Genomic DNA, 24,369 nt, shown 5'->3' on the forward strand with positions numbered 1-24,369 from the left:
CCTATTTTGCAAAGATTTCTGTGTCCATGGCCCACTTTCATGAATTTTAATTTGATCCGATATCCTCACAAGCATTTGGAAATAGATGCTAATGTACGTTTTGATAAAATATTAACAGAAATATTACTTGGAAGTTTTCTCATAAGATATTGGAATTTTAACAAATTAATATTTTCCCAGATAGGTCAGAGATGTTCAGAGATTTTGTGGCTAACATATTAATATTTGATGCATAGTGTCAGAATAAAGCATCGTTTAAATCAGAGACGGTCAATCAGGTGGAAAAAGAAACTTTAGGAAGTTGATAAAAGGAGAGAGAAGTTATCAATATCTGCAAAAGTTACAGTATGGAAATTTTGTATAAAAACTTTCGGTATGGCGATATTGTATAAAAAAACCTTTCGGTATGGCGATAATGTAAAAAAAAAACCTTACACAAAAGTGACTTTGTATACAACCTTACGATATGTTGATTTTGTATACATCCTTACGATATGAAACTTTTGCTTAAAACCTTATGGTATGATTATTTAGAATGAAAATCTTACGGTACCGAGATATTGCTGAAAATTCATACTGTTTGGCGATTTTATATCAAAACATTTACGGTATTTCGATTTTGTATAATAGGCACAGGTGTATTTTGATATTATTTTCTGTTGTTTATATCGTTCGAATAATTAATGAATAATGGTTTACATTGATTACTATGATTACATTTCACTTTGTGATACTAGTCAACATGGTCACCTAAATCAACAGGGCTTTTTTTACAACTCATCGATAAATCTTGCAAATATCCGGAATAAATTGGCAGTAGATAACTTCTTTCCAACACATCAGAATGATGCCTCTATCTTTTTCAGTTCCACGCGTTCCTGATGCGATAGTTTGACATTTTTCTCGGAGAACAATGTATCATCATGAAAAGACATGCTTTTATCTGACAAATTGACAGCAGGTTTCGTCTACATCCGGGTCTGCGAGCATGATTGATTTATTTCAGTACTGAAAATCTCGGTACATATTGCATTAAAGACCAGTTTGCTGTGCAATCCACAAGACTGTTATATTCTTTCATTTTTATCTTTCTGCTCCTGACGTTCTCACGCAAAAATTCATTTTTTTTTTAGCAGAATGTCCCTAGAATTCAATTTGTATCTATACTTCAGACTTAAATTTCTATTCAGTCTTTGAATAACCATCACCTAGGGCTTTCTTATTAAGACTTTTTTATCTCGGAATTGATAAAGTAATGTGAATATTCTTTAACCTAACTGTCTGAAGTGCGATATAATTTTTATACTGTCAGACCCGCACATGTCCTCCTAGCATTTAACGATATGTAGCAATGCTTTGTATGATGACAATAAAATTAACGAGTGGATCATGGCCAGGCAGTACCTTATGGGACGTCTGAATTTTATCTGACAAGGATATTAATTTATAATTTTATCTTCGTGCTGGAATTTGTCAATGTCATATTTGTCTTTAATAGGGGTAATATCCCTGTCATTCATCCAGATTGAAATTCTGTGGATGGCTCTTTCCATTGAGGTCATTTCATTATTGAGAAAACAAAAGCCTTTTTAAAATTATTCAATGTGAGTTTAAATATGATGCTAATATCTTAACCTTTCCCCTCTTTTATTAAACACCTCGCACCTTACAAAACTGCCAGTTTGATTTAAATCTGTTTTATCCAGGAAACAACATCAAAATAAATTTTTTGAAAATGTCTAAATTGTTATCACATAAAAGTGGGAAACGTTCGATCTAGTTAAACAATTGAGATAAATCTCCAACGAAAATAGAGATATAATTGCAAAATCCATTTTAGCTTGTCTTTTTAAATGCATAAATGTTGTACAAGTAAGTAAGCCATCGTAATACTGATAAGAAAACGATTAGGTTTCTGCCATTCGCTTCTCCACATTCCGATTTAATTGCATTGTGATATTTCCCTAGGGACTCTGCAAAGAACAAGGCAAACTAATATGGAATTAAAACCCTTATTTATCATGGAAATTTCACATTTAATCGTGTTAACCCATGAGGAGAAGGAAAAATCAGTCAGATAAATAAAATGAGCACGTGTCTCGATCGAACAGTCAATTTACATATACCGTAATATCTTTGTATAATGTTCCTCGTTTCAACTGACCTGATTTCATTTCAATGTATTATGTTCTTTAAGCAGATATCGGGATATTTGACGGTACTGTTTAGTGGTATAACAAGGTATGACTTTCTACGGACAATTTGTTGTTTTTTGCCTGTATGATGTTTTATTTGGACCTTTAGTCCACCAGTTGCTGGCCCTAACAACTTTTATGTGTTGATAGACCGTTTACAAAATAATGATTATAATTATCTCGACAAAGAATGTTTGATATTATATTTCCTGAAAACAAATATTCATGTATCGGGACTAGCTAGTCAAGCAGAATCAGCCAATGTAACGAACATGATTTATGGTTTTAATTACGTCATGAAATTTGATTTCTATATAAAACATTGTAGAATCCCTTGTTTAACTAAATTAAATTTCCATTGTTAAAGTGCATTCAAATTGAACAAATCATTCGAAACAAACGATATGCATGCAGTTGTATTCGTAAATGCACTTATTGAACAAAACAAGCCATAAAAAGCTCGTCGTTGAACAAAACATCAATATATAGACGCGTCGCTATTGCTAGCAGTCAGGCAGAAGTAAGAACCTGTAAAGAAGTAGAAATTCTTGCAGCAGATTCATTTTTAAATTCCCATCGGAGTTAGGCGAAGCTGTCCTATTTTGCGCTCGCCGTTTTTGAGCAATTTTTAATCAGCGCTTAACCTGTGTATAAGCATAAAAACGGTACAACAAGTTTCCGTTTTATATATCTTAATCCTTTAAGACTAGATCAGCGAAAATAATCTCGCAGAAAAGGGTACAATATTGCACTATATATTCAAGACTATGAAATCACATTTAAATGCTTAGGATTCATATTTATAAGGACCGATGACGTTGTGTCGAGATCAACAAACAATACAAATCTGTTTGCATTTTAACCATATTAAATAAATATGTTGAAAATTTAATATGAAAAAAAAAAAAAAAGATTTAAAAAAATGTTAAGCATTTTGTTTTTCTTGTTTACAGTTAACTAACGGAGATGCCGTCTCCAAACCAGTTCCGGAAACCGGAAGGTACCGCCTACCAGGATATTAGTGGCACATTCAGCATCATTGTTGAGCTTGTAATGGTGGTCGTAAACTTCCTGCCACTTGTTGTTATCATCAAATGGAAGAAATATCGGGAACGAACTACCACAGATGATATTGTTATCGTTCTTAGTGTTTCATACATTGTATCTGTCCTAGTGCCTACTCCACTCGGACACATCAGCTACTTTCAACAGAAATGGTATGGCGGAAAATCTAGTTGTAATTTCTATCAAGTGACAAGCACTTGGTTTCGTCTGACGTCTCTCTTTCTTGTCACTCTACTCTGCCTCGACAAATCCTGTGCCATTTATCTGTACAGAGCTCACAACTTTACAGCGAGGTATCACGGCAAGTTAAAAATTGCTGTAAGTGTGGCAGTGATTTTATTATTCACTCTATTCGTGTCATGCTTACCTGTGATGGGTTTCGGACCAGATTCATCCACCGATACCCGTTGTGAATCATGGATTAGTGCTTCACCGAAAAAAGGGCGGGAACATTTATTTTCGTATTTATTTTTATTCTGTGGATTTGGGAACTTTCTGTGTGTGTTTATAACGAATTTTTACATGTCATGGAGTTTGAGAAAATTAAAGAAAAATTTATATACAGGGGATCGGTACAGATCCACTTCAAGCCAAAGTGCTGTGAGATGGCAGATAGAGGGTATTGTCGTATTGCATGGCGTAAAAATGGTTATGGCAGTGTCAGTGCTTCTATACATCACGTGGTTTCCTACAATGGTAAGTTATCGTATTCTCTACAATGAAGTTTTCTTTCGTAGTGAAAAGAAATATTTGCATGACAATATTTTACTTGATGTGGTCTGTATTGAAATATATTGTAAAATCATTCATTTTCGTTAAGATTTATTTCCGTTTGTTTCTTCAGTAATCTTCATCAATTCAGATGTCCAGGAAATGATGAAAAAATCAATGAGTGGATATGACAGACAGCTTTTATGTTTATCCACGAAATCATGTGCCATTGAATAAGTAATCTTTTGGGGAAAAAACTCTGAGCTCCACGACAACATATGCTTTTATTTCTTTTCAACGTCACATTTTATTCCAGTTGCTTCAATACACTATTGTAAATGTCATTTAAAACTTTCCAGAGTATTATGAGGCATAACATACCATGCAGTGAACGCTTATCCAATATACCCTTAGTTCCGCTATAGTTTTACCACATTGTGTCTACCTAAGGCGCATGCTGAGAATTGTTAACGATTTTACACGTCCATATAGAAAAAACTAATGTTACATCAATTAGGGAAAACAAATAAAAAAAATCATCGACCTGTAAAAAGAATCTTGGTTTAAACACATTTCTTTAATTTATAAAACTAAGGAAAATTTGAATAAAATAAGGCTATACAAGGATACCACGGAAGTGATTTAATACACTTCCGGTGGAGCCTGTGAGATTACGAAAACTTTAAGTTGATATCTGTCGGCATTTTACAGCAAAAGCAGTACAAGTAGACGAAACGTCTGTGATTGTGAACATAGCCTTACGGTTACTGATACAACCGAATAGACGTTAAGTCAACATCAGGCTTTCTTCTGTGAGATAGGATTGATATTGATGTACGGTAAGAACTACACATAACGAGCCATTTGGATTACGAAACGTGACACATTCTTTAAGATCGGAGGCTGTATTGGTGTAATAGGAACCAAAGTGGCTGATACAAGGTATATTGGCTATGCTATTGGCACTAACGGTACTTGACAAATCCTTGTTGAATGTGCTTGATGTATTCCGTCTACGAAAGCCTGCTTCCAACAATTTTCTCGGTGGCGTATGGCTACATCGCTTATTTGTCAACTTCAAAGAATAAATCGCAGACTAGCTTTTGTGTTTGTGGTGTCTAGGGCTTCGACAGGATGAGTGAGGTTGGAACCTTTATTTCACTACCTAATAAATAACCTCACAAACTTTGAACACGTGTTAATAAGTGGGGACATGAACAGCTTATCTCATCTTTTACTTACATAATAACAAAACTGGTAGGTAAGCATTCCGTGAATGATAAATAATTTTTTTTATTACATTCAAGTGAATATTGAATACTTTGGATTTTCATTAAAAAATCAAATGCACTATTCTGTGTCTTTAACTTTATATATGAGACAATTTTCGCAAACGTTTCTTACTAGAAAATAACATATAATGGTAAAATAGAACGTGAATCAATCTTCTCAAAATGACGTTGTCTTGTTTAACGTCAAACTATCTGATGTCAGAGAACGCGCTAGCATTTCACATACTATTTAGAAAACCACCTTATTTTAGGTTTAGATTTTAAAATATTACAAAGAAACTTATGATTTTCCACTTAATATGATACATATTTTACGAGTAAGACAGAATATATATTTTTTGCTTAATATATTCTTAACGGTCAACTAACACGGGAAATGTCATTAGAAGCAATTCAAGATGATTGGAAAACGGGAATGTTAAGGGTCAAATGTCAAAGGAAAACATGCTAAACGGAGTTTGATTATTTTTTCAATTTGATTGTCTCAATTTCTGTTCGGTGTTCAGTAACACTTTCAAATAGAAACATTTCAATGTAAAATTTGATTGATGATACACAATAATCATAATTGGTAAAGTTAATAACTTATGTATCGTGTTTTTTTTTAATTCACCTACCGTTATCTGAATATTCTCAAGGGGAAGCAATCATGTGTTTTCTTCTTCTTCTTTTTTCGTGTCCGACTGTGGGTGTGGGGAGGCGCTTTAGAAAACTTATCTTACGTCCACAAGAGATATAGAACAATGTTTTGGATGACAATAAGACATTATGATACATTGGTTGTGAGTAAAAGTTCACGTGAAATGTCAGGCGTTACAATTCAAGTATTCTACTACAAAAAAGTAATTATCAACAACGTCAAACGCATCCTTAGTCTCATTGATTTTGCTGTCATCGTTTCCGAGTCTATCTGAAAAAATTGAATTGGATGTTTCGAAAATGTAATGGTATTGATTTTTATTATCATTTTATTCATTTCTCCGGTTGAATTGCTGCCAAATCCACACTCAGAAACTTCATAACTTTGACGAAAGCGAGTGCAGAAGATTCTTAAAGAGACGAAAGATAGTGACGCACTTGAGAACCCTTAAAGCTGCCAGTGTCAACACTGACAACATGCGAGATGGTTCAATCATTGCGGATTAAATCCAAAGATCGGTTTTCCAAGATGCCAACGCGTCCAAAGAATTCAGATAATTCCGGAAAATCTTCACATTTTAAAGTCCTGTATTACCTCTATCTAGGATGGCCTAGACGTAATTAAATAACCTAAATGAAGTAAATACTGAAGGAGTAGAAGCTTGATTCAATATTTCCGCTTCAGAGACGATGTATGTCAATAGCGAAAAAGCGATACAAGCAATGTGCTGAGATACTTCAAGACTATATTTCATACTAATTGATACGAATATTTCATGTATCTACGCTGTTCGTACTGGCATACCACGTCCATATAGATGGTTATCCAACAGATTGGTCGATCAACGAAAGTGCAACTGAGTGTGTTTTGTACAATTTCTTGAGAGTTCGAAACACACATCTCGTACGCATTACGATATATGTCTATCAAGAATGATAAACGACTTCGTACTATAACCTTAAGTGTCAATAGGTTAATGATATTCAGTACATTACTTAACTCAAGGTCAGTTAAGTCGATAATTGCCAGCTTCAAAACTTTAAGTCCACACTCTGAGGATGGCGACTTTAATTAGATGGTAGGCTTCTCAAACCGCCCGTCGTCCAACTGTCCTTTAACAGCTATTGTTAAGAAAAACTTTATCATTAATTCTCGACTTCAATTTGTTTATATATATGTATGTTCATTTTGGGACCAATACGAAAACAAACAATGTCATCCGGCGGCCATATTGGATTTTGAGAGTTTCAGTTTGTTGCTGATATTTCCTAATCCTCTTTTTGGTAGATTCGTGCAATGGTAGACTCCAAAATTACTTGATCCCAATACTTTTGCAAAAATGAATAAAATCAATGAAAGAGGAAAATTAACAAAGAAAGGTCTAACACCTCAGGGTATCAATACTGATAGTAAAGCAACACTAGGGAATGATGCCCCCTTCATATGCTACAGTGAAAAGGTCGTTGACGAAATTTAAGCATGGCAGACGGAGCCTTGGGGATGACGCCCGTCGTAGAAGGCCTATCTCTGTTTCAACCCCAGAAATGATCAATAAAGTCCATGATATTGTTATGGATGATAGGTGAGTTACAGAGAGAGACAATCGCCAGTACAGTCGAGATTTCACAGGAATGAGTACATTCCATTCCTACGGAAGATCTTGCATGAGAAAGCCCTTGGCCTGTTGGGTATTAAGAACCCTGACAGTTGATCAGAAGTACACCAGACGGACTTTGTCTTGTGCTAATCTGAACCTTAAGAGACAGTTCCTGCTAGCTTTCTTCAGAGGTTTGTGATTATGGGTGAAACCTAGGCTCATCATATCACCCCAGAGATCAAACAACAGTCTTAACAATAGAAACATCCTGGTTCAACCCCGCGAAAGAAGATAAAGACTGTTCCAACAGCTAGAAAGGTTATGGTTTCGTTTTTCTGCGATACTGATGGTAAGCTGATGAAAGATTATCTGCAAAAGGGAAAACAATCAATGGCACAAAGTATGCAACACTTCTTAAACTCAGGCGCTATAGAAAGGGCCGGTTTCCAAAACGGCCCCTTTTTAGATTCAAATTTCCTGTTGGTGGTGCATTGCCCATGCCGTTGTGGTCACAAATCTATAAAGTATAAAGATTTAGGTCACGTGGTTTGTTTTTTATGTCTCCTCAAAGTTGTACCTTTCAGAAGCTGTCTAAGTATTGATAAAATGTGCATGTTATGTAAAATATTATTGAAAATCTAATCAAATGATAGTCACCGTAAAGAATACATTCATGGCATGATTGTGACAAAAAATCATGTTTCCATCGCGCCATTTGGCTGTTTTATGGACGAAACAATCTCAAAAATGCCATTTTCGATGATAACATTTTAGACACAAAAACTGTGTTTTTTAGAGAATACACCCTTTTATGGGCGTTGGATGCAAACCAATTTTTATCCTATTAAAAAGTACGTAATATGCTATTGATGAGAGGAAAAATCATCAAAATGTAAGTGGTGGAACATTTTCAAATGTTGGGTTGAATTAGCCTATGGTTGAATTGCCGATTTTCGACTTTCTTTAGATAATTAACCAAAAAAAACGAGAGTATTTGCTCGGTATGTTGAGAATATGTACACAGATATGAAAAAAGTGAGAGAAACACTTTTTCATAAAAAAAATCCAAGATGGCTACTTCGCAAGTCCCCGTGGTTGAAGACATTGGCTGACAAATAGACAGAACAGCAAACAAAACGTGTTCCTTATGATTTTGGTTGGTTTTAGCATTTACGGGATTGTTCATAGCTACCGGCGATTGTATAATACCTATATTTATAAGTTTGGTTAGTCACATGGTAACGGGGATCTTTCATATCGAGCCCCAGACATACTTTCGACATATGCACTCTGATGCCGCATGGAAAACTATTTCAAGTTTTGTCGGAATTTCTTTACCTGTGGTTGTAATGGTCGAGGGTTTTCCAGCGTCCTGTAATACCCAAGGTAGTACAAGATACTAGAGATGTGCGCACACATTCCCATCGTTCTCTCTCCAACTGGGCACTGGCAGTAGTAGTCCTTTATTGTCAACATCGGGTGAAACGGTGAACCGTATCCAAACGTTATATTTCGTTTGGCTTTTGTGTCGAGAATGTATTTGACATCGGAGAAGGTCTGGGGAGTGCTGGTAAAGCCACACCTCATAGTCGCCGTCATCACTTAAATGTTCGGCGATGTAACCAGGAGCCAGAGATATCTGATACGTTCCACACGTAATGGTTCTCAAGTAATCAAGATCGAGACGGGAAAACAGTACTTTATTTATTTTTTTTTTTACACTTGTATATAATAAGCTATATAATAGGGTTTCAGACAAGGTTGTTACTAATTTCCCCTTTTCTTTCAATTTACAACCACATTCAGGCGGCGATATGAGAACGTTCCACCACATGGAATTAGCTGATTTTTGGTACACATATGAAACAAGTAAAGCTCTATCCGATTTTCTGATGGAAATTTGCATCCAAAACTATATAACGGGAGAAAATTGCAAATTTATGGCATTTTTCTTCATAATTGTGTCTCTGCAAGTGCATTTTCATCCGAGAATATTTTTTTTTTATGTTTTATGAATAAACACGATGTTTTGGAAATATATATCAAAAGAAATTTATACTATGTTACGAATTACAATTTCGAGATAACCTTCTTTTATTTACGAACTTATGTCTTTGATGCTGAAATTGACATCTTTATAAAAATACATTTTCACTGAAATTATGAAATCTGGGTGTCGGAAATGTGTAAAATTATTTTTCGGAAAAGAAAAAAATAGTAGTTGAGCTAGATAAGAAATTATACGGGGGCAGGCTCCTATGGAGAATTAACATTACTGGAAACAGGTCCTTTAGTAAAGGTGTATGGTTCCACCAGAACAATGCCCTTGTTTACAAGTCTGTCATTGCAGTGGCTGCCATTAACGATTGTGGTTTTGAATTGATTGATCATCAACCTTATTCGCCTGATCTCGCTCCATCAGACTGTCATCTATATGCAAAATTGAAAAAAGCCGTTACCACTTTTCGGTTTAATGATGACGTCATACATGCAGTGAAGGATTTTTTAAATGGTCAAAAAACAAGGGCTTCTTTAAAAGTGGCATTGAGGCCCTTAACAGATCGCTGTCAAAAGTGTATGTACACTGAAAGGGATCATGTCGGAAAGAATGCAATATGTCCGCCAAAAGTCAAACCCTTAAAGATGAGGCTCATAACTTATCAGTCAGCCCTTGTAAATATTGCACATCCCTATTGTATTAAAGATTACGGAGGTTTTATATTTTCCAACCACAGGAAATTATTGAAGCGAGTCTTAATGTTTTTCATCATACTCTGACTCGGAATTTTATTTGAAATGTAAACATATGTCTGTCACCTTATTTCTCAAGTCTGTTGGAAATACCATATTACCACACAAGTGCAAAATATGAAGTTATTCTAGTTATGAATATACATGTGAATACTGCTATATATAACACGTATAAAAATGAAAAGTACAAAGATGTTAAAATTAGCTATCGGACAGAGCGTGTGGCAAATGAAACGAATTAGCGTTAGATGTACTGCTTACTGTACACCAGGTGGTTCAATGTACTTCGGGTGACAGGGAGCAAATACCAATAGACATATAAACCAAAGTGCCAACTTGAATTTGACGCGACAAGGTATGTCTCCCGTTTCATTGGCTACGTATTGCAGTTCAGTTACGTTTTTGGTATAATCATTTTGAACTGCGTGTTATCCTGATATTGCGAAAACACAACAGACCTAGTGAACTAGATGGTAATCTTGCTGCAATGACTTAGAGCGAGATGAATGATTATCACTGACATCCACAACATTTTTAGTCAAATGCCACATAGACTTTGTTTTTGCAGATGGCGTGATAGTCATACCGGTCGTGTATCAATTGGCAACTTGTCAAGTAGAGATTTAAAACAAATTGTCTCAACCCTATTTTTGCCAGCAACTCTGATCCCATGTTTCACTTCTCATTTACCAAACATGTTTAGAATCCATGTAGCCGCTCTCGATTTCCCTTATTGGGGCCCCCCTCGACCCTCTCCCCGATGTATAACTGACCTCCTTTACTTCAGAAACGGTTTCCCTGTGATGTGTCAGGTCAAATGTGGTTGAAATCCATAAAGGTGTTGAGGCGCGAAGCATTTTAAAGCAAAGTTTTTGCAGTAGTATGTTGCCACATTCACGAGTCGAAACAATCTTATTTATAGAGACGATATTGTCCTTACCCAGAGATCTTTTAAACCAAATTTGGCTGAAATCCGCTAAGGGGTTTAGAAGTTGTAGCATTTCAAAGTTTATTGACGGTGCACGGCAGACTCAGGATAGAATGTTCCATACGTTACGTTGATAAACATGCAAGATGAGGACATATTGATGTTTTACACTTGGGGTTTTTTGTTTTTTTTTACGTCTGTCACTGTTAAACCCCTGGATGGAGAATAAAGGCAGCGTCATGACATATGTTTCTTACAAACTCGACTGGGGCGTTCCTGTTCATTAAATTAAGTTTCAGCCTACGACGCCCAAGGCCAGTTTCATCTTAAACATCGAAAAAACAATCATCGCTACATTCAATGTTTAGTACATGTATTCCTCTTATACTGCGCACCAGACATTTTTCTCCAGTCCCATACTAATTCCCTGCTGTTTTATCTGTCATTTGTAAGATCAATATAGCAAGGAGTATTCCTGAAGGCAACGCTGTTTATAAACACTTTTAATTATTAATGTCAGATTCCCCCTCCATTCACGCCGAAAGACATTGCGTGTTACTCTTGAACCAATGCAACATAATTTACAATATTGTCATCGGCTTGTAGCAAATTAAGAATACAGGCAATTACATGTTGCAACCAGATTGGATTAAGAAACTGAAATATATATAATTCTTTTCTTTTCAAACATCGGAGGTATACTGCTAAATGCTATGTTTTTATCGTTCTGTAACGTTATTTGTATGAACGCTATATTCCGCGAAACAAACTATTGGGAAATAGGTATCTGACCTATACGGTTTGAAAAGAAGTTTTTTTTACAAAAGTTTCAGTGGCAAAACAGGCTATACTTTCTATGTGTTAAGATACCGTAGCATTTTCTGTGAATGTCATTTGAGCTGCTTTATAATTACAACGATGTCGAAAATGTCGTTGGTGTATTATTTTCATGTCCCTATAAATATGTACATGTACTGTAAGCTAGACAAAAACGGCAATTTCGTTCTGTGTATAAATCCATCTATACCCGGCGGAAGTATATTACCTATTACCCAAAAGTACACGTCACCTTTCCGAGTTTAACATTGTAGAACCTCACGGTTTTGCTGCATTTCTCTAACATTTAAGCAAGCTAAAGTACAAGGATACAATGAACTGCTATGTGAGCTGGAGCCCTATAGTTGATATCAGACAATCTTATTAAACACGTTAGGTTTCATTTGCTCGCTGACCAATATCACATTACAGACGATCTTTAATCTGTCCTGATGGTTTCCTACAGGATTTAGTGTGGTTTCGCCAATGTAAAGAGGTAAAGATAGACACCAACTAATCTAAAAACTAGAAAAAAAAAGAGATATCATCCGATGGCACTGAACCAGGAATATTTCTGTTAGAATCGTCGAAACGTGCGTATGATAAAAAAAAGAAAGAACTAGACGAAAGGACGAGATGAATAACAACAGATGTTCCGAAAGGGTAAGCGTCATTCCCTTCATAGACGACAACAAATATGTAAATCCTAGTTCAATTCGAGTATGTAAAGTCAAGTGTTAAAATGAAACCTTGACTTATAACAACGAAATCACTAGGTATTATGATGAACATATACATTTTATATTGCACAGTAAAAGTTAAATATGTTGTGAGTTTGTAATACAGCTCTATCAAGTTGGCGTCAATATTGGACTTTCACGACTGACTCGAACTTACTGTAGACTCCCACAAACACATGCACAGCATAAAACACTTACCTTGAATACGTGTCGAGGCTGCTCTTAAATGAGTATAGCTGTTGACAGGATCTTAGACTATCAAATTAAACCTTGCAAGTTTTTATTAGCTGTCGACATCATTCTCAGAAGCTGTGATGTGAAAACGCCATCGGATCAACAGCGATATGAAAACACTGTAGTTTCAGGAAACCGGTTATCTGTTAAACTGGACAACCTGCAAAACATGATTTTTTAACGTATCTTCTTCCATTTTCCTTTTTTATTGGATGGTAACGTTTTTACTGCTTTTGTCCCATAAATCTAAGAGATTTGTCCTTATTTGCCTCGAATGTTGAAGGGACATTCAGAATCTAAACGAGCATATTTTTGTTGAATAATCTGTTATTTAAAATGCAGAATTTTTGTTCGAATATGTGCAATATTCATGTACAAGTGGGTTTTATCTTTACGAGGAATACTTTGTATACAAATAAAGCCATCCTAATACGTGCAAAAAAACGTTTCCGCTTTCTGTCCGGAAAATAAGAATTATGTATTAATGAGCATAAATTCTTGTTTTGGAATCAGATTATTTATATAATTAAATCTCTAGAAATGTGACGATGAATACATAGGGATAACCAATTAGAGCTAAGAGGATGTTTTCTTGAGTAATATTCTTTATTTTGACACGTATCTGCTTCATGCTGTGATTCAGAACACCGTACGCTAATTAGTTTTGTGTTCTAATGTTATTTAAAATACCTTTGTCAGTCTACAGGTCTCTTGGAATGATACCATTCCGCACACGTTCCGCTGGCAATTGCAGTGATATGTTATCAAGTCTTGCATTGCCTCGTCGTAACACGAAATGTCTTTCAGCGAAATAATGAATCTTCAAAATTTCTAATTTAAAGCAATGAGATATTTTGTCGAAGGAAAGCTAATTATATATAAAGATGTCACACCATTGTGATGACGGTTTTAATTAAGGATAATTAAAGCACTGAACTCTCTTGTTATGACATTTATGTCGTTATACATGACTGTTGCTGGCAAACAACATCTTGCGAGCATCACATTAATTTGATATATCTGCCTGCAAAACTATGTCCTTTATATTGGCCATAACTTCCCTGATAAGATGCCCCAATGCCACTTTCACATTCCCCTTAATATGTTGCTAGATTGCGTATGGCTCAATACGATTTACATTACAATAATGTAAAAGTACTTTATTTTGCGCAAGCAAATTTCAGCGCATTATCAATTTTTGACAGATACGAATTAGCGCATCCACAATGACTTCTATAAGTAGCATTTAGAAATGAGAATAAGTACATTATTTTCTGAGTGGAAAGCGAAAAATTAATATTACTGCCAAAATATGTACGTAAATGGTTACCTATTCTGAAACAGAAATTTTGATGCTGAACAGGCACGTTTCGATGCATACTACATCATATTGTTTCGTGTATATAGTCGTTAGTCATTAGTCATTACATAGTCGATATCGTTCCAATGAACACAATATAACCATGCTGCTATGGACACATTACATTGACCCTATGCCGGATCACATGATCCTGAAAACGGTTTACACAATGAAATTTGGACATTAATCAAAGAGCATAATTAAATACCAATTGTTCTGCTTTTTCTCGAAAGTACCCCTGTTCTTCATCATTTATGTGTATGAGGACAGTAAGAGATTTAACACATTCCTCAGATTAAGAAAGTTAAGATGGCTTTTTAAAGTATTTGGTTACATAACATTGCACGCCAGCTGACTCATATGAATCGTTGGATTTTATCATTTGTCTTTTTCTGTTCCCGACACACCGAATAAAAGTAACTGTTATTGAACTGTAATGAAAACGCGTCTGATCAAATAAAATAATCAAATAAGTAATTACCAACAGACATATAAGTAAACAGGCGACATAGGGGAATGCAAGTTCACCGAAACAAATGTCAAATACCACATTGTTAGGTGCACTAACCCAAAAATTAAATATTTTTATTTGGATTATTTCGAAAGAACGTCATGTACTTGTGTATAATCTGAACAATGTCAATTTTCCAGTGAACTAAAACGTGATATGCAGAGTTAAGGGAAACGTTGGAGACAGACGTCTGACAGAGTGTCTACCACCTGTAATCTCGAAATCGTAAAAAAGCACAAATGCACGACACCTTTCAATATAGATTTAGAATTTGATACAGTACATACAACTAAAAAAATCTCTGAATTACTTACTGATTTCTACAGTAGTTATTGGTTTAAGATCTCGTATAGAGTCAAAACTGACGCCATTCAAATGATGGACAAACTTGAATTATCACATGTATACTATTGTATATCTTATTTGACTATTTGAAAATTAAAAGGAATGTTACCAGTTGTCATAATGAAAAAAAAGATATAAATTCGAATTTTTCATGAAATGATGTTCGACGTCTATGATGATCAATACGTATGCCTGGTAATTCCGTTGCTGTTTACCTTACTTGACGGTTGCCGTCGATGAAGCAGAAGGCAGTTACCCTTCCGGAACACTTGGCCTTCTTCTTCTTTTACGGCTTCAGGAGTCTTCTTGTAAATCTTTCATAATCCTTTTTTTTTGTCATAGTTATTCGAATTTGTCTTCGAATTAAGATATAATTAGCATGTCGGTATTTTCTTCATTATTTTTATGGAGCTAAAGATAAAGTTTCGTTTTGCCCTTTTTCTTAAGGTCCTTCAGATCATGTGTTTTAAACGCTTCCTTCAATATGTCGAACCTATTTCTTTGGTTAATTAGTTTGTAGAATTAGATATGTGGCTAGTGTCCTTTTTCACACTATCGATGCGGGTCTCGCTCACAAAATAAACCCTGACAAATTGGTCCGAATCTTAGTGACATTTGATCACCTGCATTGCACGTTCTAAATGTTAAAATAAATTACTCTTCTCTTTTGTTAATGTTAGTTTCGTATCAATTGCAGGTTCTGATCACCCTTCGGAAAGTTGGGCTAAAGATAAGCGACATATCCGTCCTGTACGCTCTACTCAGTACATCATTGTCTGGACTCCTCAACCCAATTATCTTCGGTCTGTTCGATAAATCCTACCGACACGGTTACAAGAAAATACTCAAATCTATCAAATTCAGCTGCAGATGCAAAAAAGGAGAATTTCAACAAATACAAGGTAATATATGCCTCATTTGAATTGACAATTTAAAGTTATAATGCCAAAGGCATTGTTAGTGCGTCAATGTTTCATAAAAGGCTAAAGAAGTTGGTTTGCTTGTTGTATGCCTTGTCATTTTGTGAACTTGACATTGAAGCAGAAGACGCTTACTCTTCCGGAACACCTGGCACCTGGTTTTATTCTCCTTGTCCTTTTTTTCAGGAATATCCGTGTAAATCTTTCTTTTGTTCATATTTTTCTCTGGTTTTATTGAAAATTGGTTTGGATTATGAGTATTTTGACAGGTTTGCTTTGTTTGGTTTTTTGGGAGATTTTTGTTTGTGTGGTTTTTTTCCATGATGATAGAATTATTGGATATTAAACATTTGCAAAAAGCAGAGCTCAAATGTCAGTGTATTCTTAACAGAGTGCCAGATCCAGAACCGCAACTGAAGGTTATGTCGACAGCTGCATTATTTCATACGCCATATTGTATATTCTTTTGGACTTTATTCAAGTATAAACGTTTCTTAGCATATAGGAACCATAAGTATAACGAAAATTTTGCTTGTTGATGGAACAGTCAATGTTAGTATCCTAAAGCACCATAAACGGACCATCACGTTATACAAAATAATATCTGCAAGAATATCACAATATATATATATATATATTGTACTTCTTACCATACGCTTTCCTGTATATTTAATTTCACATGGCCAACAGCTAAGTGCACATAAAGACTAGTACCCTGGGTGATTCGACAATGCATATGTGTTATTATAGTGTCATCACAACCTGGACAAAGAAGTATTACAGCCTGTCACACTGTCTGATTTCACTGCCAGATGACTGTCCGACTACCTGAAATTTGACAATTTAATGTTGTTGAATGAGGGCAGGATAAACATTGGATAATATGATACATTAAAACAGTAGTAATTTATCTGTCTATTCAAACCACTCCCAGTAAAACAAGATAAATGACACTGAACGGTTCAGTGTCAATTATAAGATTCTCGAAATTGGCTCGTCCCGCTAGGGCAATGGAGTTTGATCACAGAATTACTGTATAGAAAGATGAGGCTAGTACTTACTGTATGATTGAATGCTCCGGTGCACAATACATACAATAGACTCGCGGATTAAAGAATTCTTCAAGCGACACACAAGTGAAAACATTTTTCCGATTTAGATTTAGAATACGATACGATACATCAAAATAATGTATAAAATTAAATCCTTTGATGGTTTCTAGGTCGCGTCATTGACACAAAGGGTCTAAATTGGTGAAACCTACACGTAGAAACAGGGATATTCCTTTGAAAAATTATATCTACTTTCCATTCCATTCCAATCCAATCTAGAAAACAATATCATTCGCTGTTATTGAGTGATGGACCTATCAAACATTTTCATGATAATCATGGGAATTGGACATCACACAAACATTCGACAAGTTGGAAGGAATATGAAATTTTATCATCATTCATTTCATTCCAACCTACTATGTTTTCGAAGCAAGTCATCTGATCGACTGAGTGAGCACTAAACTCAAAAACGGAAACTCCGAGAAAAGGGATGATAGTAATTGTGTTTGACAGCTTACATATAACCATGTAAAGAACATCATGAACGTAACGGAGCAACACAAGTGTTAACTCTTTAAAAATCAATTTGCTCGAAACTACAATTATTAAAATGTCATTGATAATTAGATAGACAATTTCTCTCCAGAAGCAAACATTCACGAGTGCACCATTATCATAAGTGTTTGAAAAACTAGTAGGATTTGATGGTAAATATCCACCCTTACTTTAAAACGTACCTCAGAGTCTATGATCAGTGAGTGTTACGATCCTTGTATAGTACTGATATTGATACAGATGATGGAGTTATAGTAGCACCTTTAATTATAAACTGAAGAAAACTCTCAACATGGTATTAGTATGATTTGGGGAGAAAAATATTAATCCCCGTAAAGCATGTCAACTCTTCATGAAATCTTTAACACTAATTTGATACGTTCACATTAAGAATAATATTTATCGTAAAACCATTTCCTTTCCTTGCAGTAAATTTCCACCATTGTCAGATTGCATTGAAAATTAATGAGCAATGCCTTTAAACACCGTGAATTACCAGTTCGATAATCTCCTATTCCATTTAAATTCAAATTCACGTGCTGAGGTAGTTTTACACGCATAGAAGAACATGATGATATGACTGTAGTTTGTGATATCAGTATACACCAGAAAGCCTGTGTCTGTTGTTGGTGATGCTATTCCCCTGAGGTCAGAGGACTGCTTTCCTGTAATTGCGATTACAAGTGTTAATGGTTTGTATTATTTGATGCATGTATAGTTAATTTTCACCATTAGCACCTCATAACAAACTAGTGGCCTTGTCAGAAAGACGACAGGGGCAAATCGTGTTATAATCACATTAGACTATCTCTGTCGATAAACTGCCAATGACGTGTTTTGTCAGAAAATTTTTTTGAGATCCCAAAAGGTTTTTTTGCGCGGTAGTTATGATACGAAAAAACAATAATTATAAAAACGCATGAGAACCTCTCCAAGTACGGTAAAGATATTTCTAGGGACCAAGGTTGGATTGAAGTTTTTAAAGTTTTATTTAGACAATAATATATCAGTTATAGCTATTCTTTAAAGATGATAAAGAATGGTAATAGGTGAAATATTGTCACATATGTGTGCTGCTACCCCAATTAATGGTTAATCATAAATTCCTTTAAAAATGTAGACCATTAATGGAAATCTCCTGTGCAACATAAGGACTGAATGCATTTAATCAACAGTTAAACATATCTAAAGGAATAATGCAATACTCACAATAAACCTTATTGTATTTACTTGCCTTGGCTAAATGAAAAGTTCACATCACGTACACAGCTACTTCTTGTACGTACGTGCTCAGTGATAATGTATTGCGTACCAAACTGCTGCCCGACGTACCATTCCTCTCTCATTTGACTCACGGAAAACATATTATTGAAACTTTCCGGGGAAATAGCCGTAAATCTTTGAAACCTTTGTTTTAGTTTTGGATGGAGTAAAATCAAACCAAATGAAAGATATCGGCCATATGTTTGGCTTAAAATTTTACTTCCGCTTTAGTTGTTGCTATTGATGATTATGATGAATAACACATTTAACGTCCAGTAAAGGCGATGGGGAAGGAATATGCTTGTTATACCCCCTTCTATGTCGAACTAATTGTGGGGTACCCCGTGCTAATTGGGAAGTGAATTTGCCGATGTCTTCTGTTAAGGAAACATCAGAGAGTCCATGAAAACTGCTGAATGCCACTGCATGATCGTAAGAAGAATCTAGAAGTGAATTGTAACCTGCATGCCACGATTTTAATTCATTCGAATAGTCGCCCAGTTCCGAATATACACATGTACTTGACGCTGTTCTAAAATTGTGTAATATAAAAAAAAATACAAAATTCATTTAATTATGGGGCTACTGCACCTCCCCGTCTAGATTTTGATGCTTCTTTGGATTACTTTGAATTTTCCTAAATCGCCAACTAGGTTTCAATATTTAGGCCCTTATCATCACTGGCAAGTCCTGGAAGGACGAAACAGCTATGTGATGCCGTTTAATTAATTATTTGGGTCCGTTGCATGCAATCTAAAATATTAAAAGGTGATATTCACTTGTGTTGATTTGTTTTGTTTGTTTGTTTGTTTGTTTGTTTGTTTGGGGGGGTCACCATCTCCTGTAGAATGGGTGTCATCTTTCTTCCATTGAAACATTTTTTTTAAAAAAGTCAGTTAGCACCAATTGTAGCTCTCGGGATCTTTTTTCTGTGCTTTGTTTTCTATAGTTGTCCCTCTTGCAACCACCTGCATATGATGCTGGTTATTGCGTGGACATTATACCCCACAATGAGACACAAACCAACGAATACATTGGACATTTACATCACATTTCAAAAACTTATCACAAGTAAAATTTGAGATTTGGCAAACTATCAGTATCTCCCGCTTTATATTTCTCTCTGCAGAGATAATTCAATTTGGGCTGACATCACCTGAACATCAAACGAAGCTTAATAGTTTGTGACGTATGGTTCCAACAGGTCGTGAGAAAACTACATTATGACAATATCAGTATTTCTATTTTCAACTTTCCTTTCTCCCTTGAACTTGACTAATGATTTTTTATGGGCTGAGCAAATACTCAAAGGATAGAAATCAGGATATAAAATGTGATATGACAGTTGTGGAATTTCAGCACTGTCAAGTTAGATTTACGATATAGTATAATTAATATAATGGCTGTTCTTCTCTAAATAAATTAGACGGTCATAAAATTTTAAAGCAGGCGAATTCTATATCTTTCCTCGTTTCTGAGAATGCCTATAGGTACGTTCTTCGGGCATTCCAGTAAGATGTTTAGGTACGGTTGTCCAATAAAAGAGTGACGCGCGGTCTGCACGTGCTAGAGCAGGAAAGGACTTACAGGCAGACGAGGTATCAGGCACTCTAGCCGTAGACACCAGTCTGAGCAGTTAGCAAAATTTATATTACTAGGATTAATCTAATCTTGTTATTTACGGTCATTTCTTAGGCTTTACATGGTCTAGGTTGTGTAAACATGTTAATGTATAGTATATTTGTCTTTAGCTTGTTAGAAACCCAACCTTTCCTTGAGGATTGGTGCACCTCCTGTGATTCCTTTAAGTTTTCAGATTGGGTTGATGGTTCGGCACATTAGTTGAAATTCTTTTTAATCATACTAAATACTTATAAGTTAGATACTGGAGTGTGATATGCGAGGGATTTTTTATGGCGAAGGTTATATTGTGAAATCTGAACCATGAAGATTTTATACATGTATATATGCGTAATAAACGATGGGTGCTCAATCTATGGTCAACTCAGGCTAATCGCAGTTATGAGTTCGAGTTAGTGTCTAGTGCGAAGTTTATAGAGGGCCTTTGGTTTCGGACTCTTTGCAAATATCCCTTTTTTAGAATCAGTTTTACCGGTTGTGGTATTTTTCAAACTTTTAATATTTTAAACATTTTGGTTCAGTGATGTACATATATGACTTTCTAGAGGTTAAATTATATATATCAATATAAACGACATTGATCTGGGTATAGATTATCGGAATTTCCAGATAAGCTGCTTCAAAGAGTATGCGTTATTTACAACATGAGCCAAAATATATTTTACTGAACTTGTTATATGCAAATGTGATTAACAACAATTAAAATTTGTATCATTTCTCCATGAAACTTAAGCAGATTCCAGTCAACGAAGAGATCAGGTGTTGTGTTAAAAATTCTTGTCTTCATTAGGGAAACATTCCCAAACACTATTCTACATTCGCAGTGAAAATCCTTAATTTCTATACATCGAGCAGTGTTAATAGAACTTGATGGGTAACGCTTGCCATGCGCCCGATGCACGTTACAAAATCGGGCCCTGGGGACATTTTGGATTTCCCCATCAAATATGCTGGTTTGCTACTAATACCGATCAAGATTAAAGCATGTCTTTATTCCATTGTTCGTGTAAGATGTAAGTTAACCCATCCTAGATTGGACAAATGTATATTCACTAGTTCACAGCAGCCTCTATTGAGAATAACTGGTAAACGTCAACATCGGCAAAAATACATTAGCTGTGCGCCATAAAGTGGTTTTCATTGCGATGTTGGAGCTGGCTATTATATCACGTCACGGTATATATATAATTATACTCTATGACCGAACAAGTATTGAACAATGTTGTGTCGTAGTGACATTAAACAGACACGGCTTTCGTGTCGGTTATAAAGATCTCGACATCATCATATATCATTCTGCATTTCTGGATATTATTTCTGTCACGGAGTGTCAACTAGGAAATTTCACAAATGGGTGAATGATGGAAATACGTCGCTAATACTCTAGGTGTTTATCTCCGCTCAGCATTTTAAAATGATTTTTGGTTGTTGTTTTTTGTTTTATTTTTATTTTTTGTAACGCTTGCCATGCGCCCGATGCATTTTTTCTTCTTTTTTTTTAAAGCCATTTTTCACAATTTCACTGATGCCATGTAATGCAGCAGTCATGTTTCTGAGGAAGCGAACCATTAGCGACCATTGTACTGTGTATGAGTTAAAGAGACTGGACCAGATCTACTAATCATATTTAAGAAATTTTAGATTAACAGTTCATTTTTATTCTAAATACTTTTATTCAAATTGTTTACATTTACAGCCGTATCATCGGATCCCAGCGTGCCTAGATCGGCTTCTGATGCTGTTCAGCTTTCCGCAAACAACTACCGAGATCCTCTTCATCATTCCGCATCAACAGGCACTTCCGCTTCCGGACTTAACAATGCTGCATTTTGTGATGTGACGCCACACAGTCTGGAAGACAGCGAGAGAAAAGCAGAAAACAGTGCTCTTTTGAAATACATAGGTTCGGACAAAGGCAGAAAAGACAACGAAAGAACAGGTCTGCTTGAGAACTCCTCTTATTTCGCGTCGTCATCAGCTTTCGGAGGACCAGCTGACCCCGATAATGATTCCCATTCATCGTCATCATCGCTCTTGTCATCGATATGTGATTCCCAAGACGATAGATCCTACTCTTCTAGTGAAGAGGACGACGACGACTATGTTGAATATGACGAATCTGTGGTAGAGGAAAGTACAATGTAGCTCATTCTGGCTTAATTGAATCAATCATTATTTCTCAAATAAAATAATTGATTTCAGTGAATTGTTTGTCTTTTTATGTCTGACGACGGTGTTCAGGACGTTTTTAGTCAAATATCGATCACAATATAATTTTAATCATCTATCAGTCTAAAAAGTTAAAAGGGTTATCATGACACATGTAAAATGTTCTTGAATCCTACGCCATGAAACATTTCTTGCATAATTAAGCAAAGTATATCTCTAGAAATGCCTAGTATAGGTACAGAATAAACCTGTCATATAAGCATTTTACTTATCCTCGGACACATGACCACTACAATTCATTTAAATAAAATTTATGAATGATTAAATGAAATTTCAATGATATTAACTTGAGAATTTTAAACAAAGTTTTAAAAAAATATATTTTCGCCTCCAGTACCTTATCAGCATCGATTGTCAATATTAGGACCATATACACATTGATTGTTAACTCATTAGCATATATAGTAAGGTCCGTGAAGTAATGCGACAGTGTCCATTCATAACTGCGTTTATCATATAAGGTTCTATTTAATATCATTCTCTTATCACCGTGTAAACATCTAGATAATATGTCCATGGATATATTGTACAATTTCAACAATATTCTACGTATTACAAATTACAACGCTGAACATTATAATGCACAAACTCTACGTTTTGACTCCGAAAGTACATATAGATAAATAAATTACCACATCATTTAAGAGCAAGCGACACCATTACCTCCAATGGGCATCAGTAAAAATATAGATGTTTTTAGCGCTCTTGTCTTTTCGATGGGTGTAGTCGACGTTTTAGGCGGTTAAAGAGTTTGACAACCTGACGTCCAAACTTAGTACATTGTAGTTGCTGAGAATAAACATAAATTGAGAGGTTCTTGAACTTTTCTAAATCCTAATGTCGTAACTATGGTAATAAATCATGACATTTACATTGACGACAACAGGTACCAAAGTGGCCTTATCGCCCTCAATTGTTTGATCCAAATATGTTTCTTAAAGGTTGCAGATTTTCCCTTCATTTATCTTCTTTCCTACTTTCGTTTTTAGTTAATTTAGTAATTTGAAAATTCCAGAAAATTTATAATAAGCGATAAATATCTTTATCAGTCAAATTCAAGATGGTTGCCTGTCATCCATTTTGTTTTTTAGATCAATCACAAAATCAGAAAGGAACAAATAGAGGCCAAATGGAACCCATATAAAAGTCTTTCTTTTTTTCAAATCCATCTGGTACTTCAGCAATCTTATTAAAACCATATGTCTAGATCTACCAGAAGAGTGGAGTTTACGAAACGGTTGTGTAGATTAAGATATGGTTTTGATCAGATTGGAATTTCGAAGTAAATAGCGGTAACAAGCTTCCATTTTCAAAATCAAATACGGTCGCTATTGCCCATGTGATTCTACTGATCATAACATTAACGAGTGCAGTCAGTAACACAGTGTAACTTACATAAGAAGTTATCCTTCTGGTCCGTTAGAAAACGAGGGACGTCGGAGACGGGTTATGCTCCTCAAATAGAACACAATTTAAGAATAAGATAAACAGCAAAGAGCAATAATTCTTAAACCATGCAAA

At 35.3% G+C, this 24,369-nt stretch overlaps 1 protein-coding gene across 1 annotated transcript; it reads left to right on the top strand.

Moving 5' to 3' along the window:
- Positions 1-3,161: 3,161 nt before the first annotated feature.
- Positions 3,162-22,764, top strand: LOC132546639 (galanin receptor 2b-like). The gene is made up of 3 exons (XM_060210360.1): positions 3,162-3,956; positions 15,883-16,087; positions 22,316-22,764. The coding sequence occupies exons 1-3, from the start codon at positions 3,162-3,164 to the stop codon at positions 22,762-22,764; spliced, it is 1,449 nt and encodes a 482-aa protein (XP_060066343.1).
- The last annotated feature ends 1,605 nt before the right edge of the window (positions 22,765-24,369 follow it).

This window comes from Ylistrum balloti, unplaced genomic scaffold (genome assembly GCF_031769215.1).
Source record: "Ylistrum balloti isolate Yb309-2 unplaced genomic scaffold, AGI_CSIRO_Ybal_v1 Utg369898, whole genome shotgun sequence".
In the NCBI taxonomy this organism is placed as follows: domain Eukaryota; kingdom Metazoa; phylum Mollusca; class Bivalvia; order Pectinida; family Pectinidae; genus Ylistrum; species Ylistrum balloti.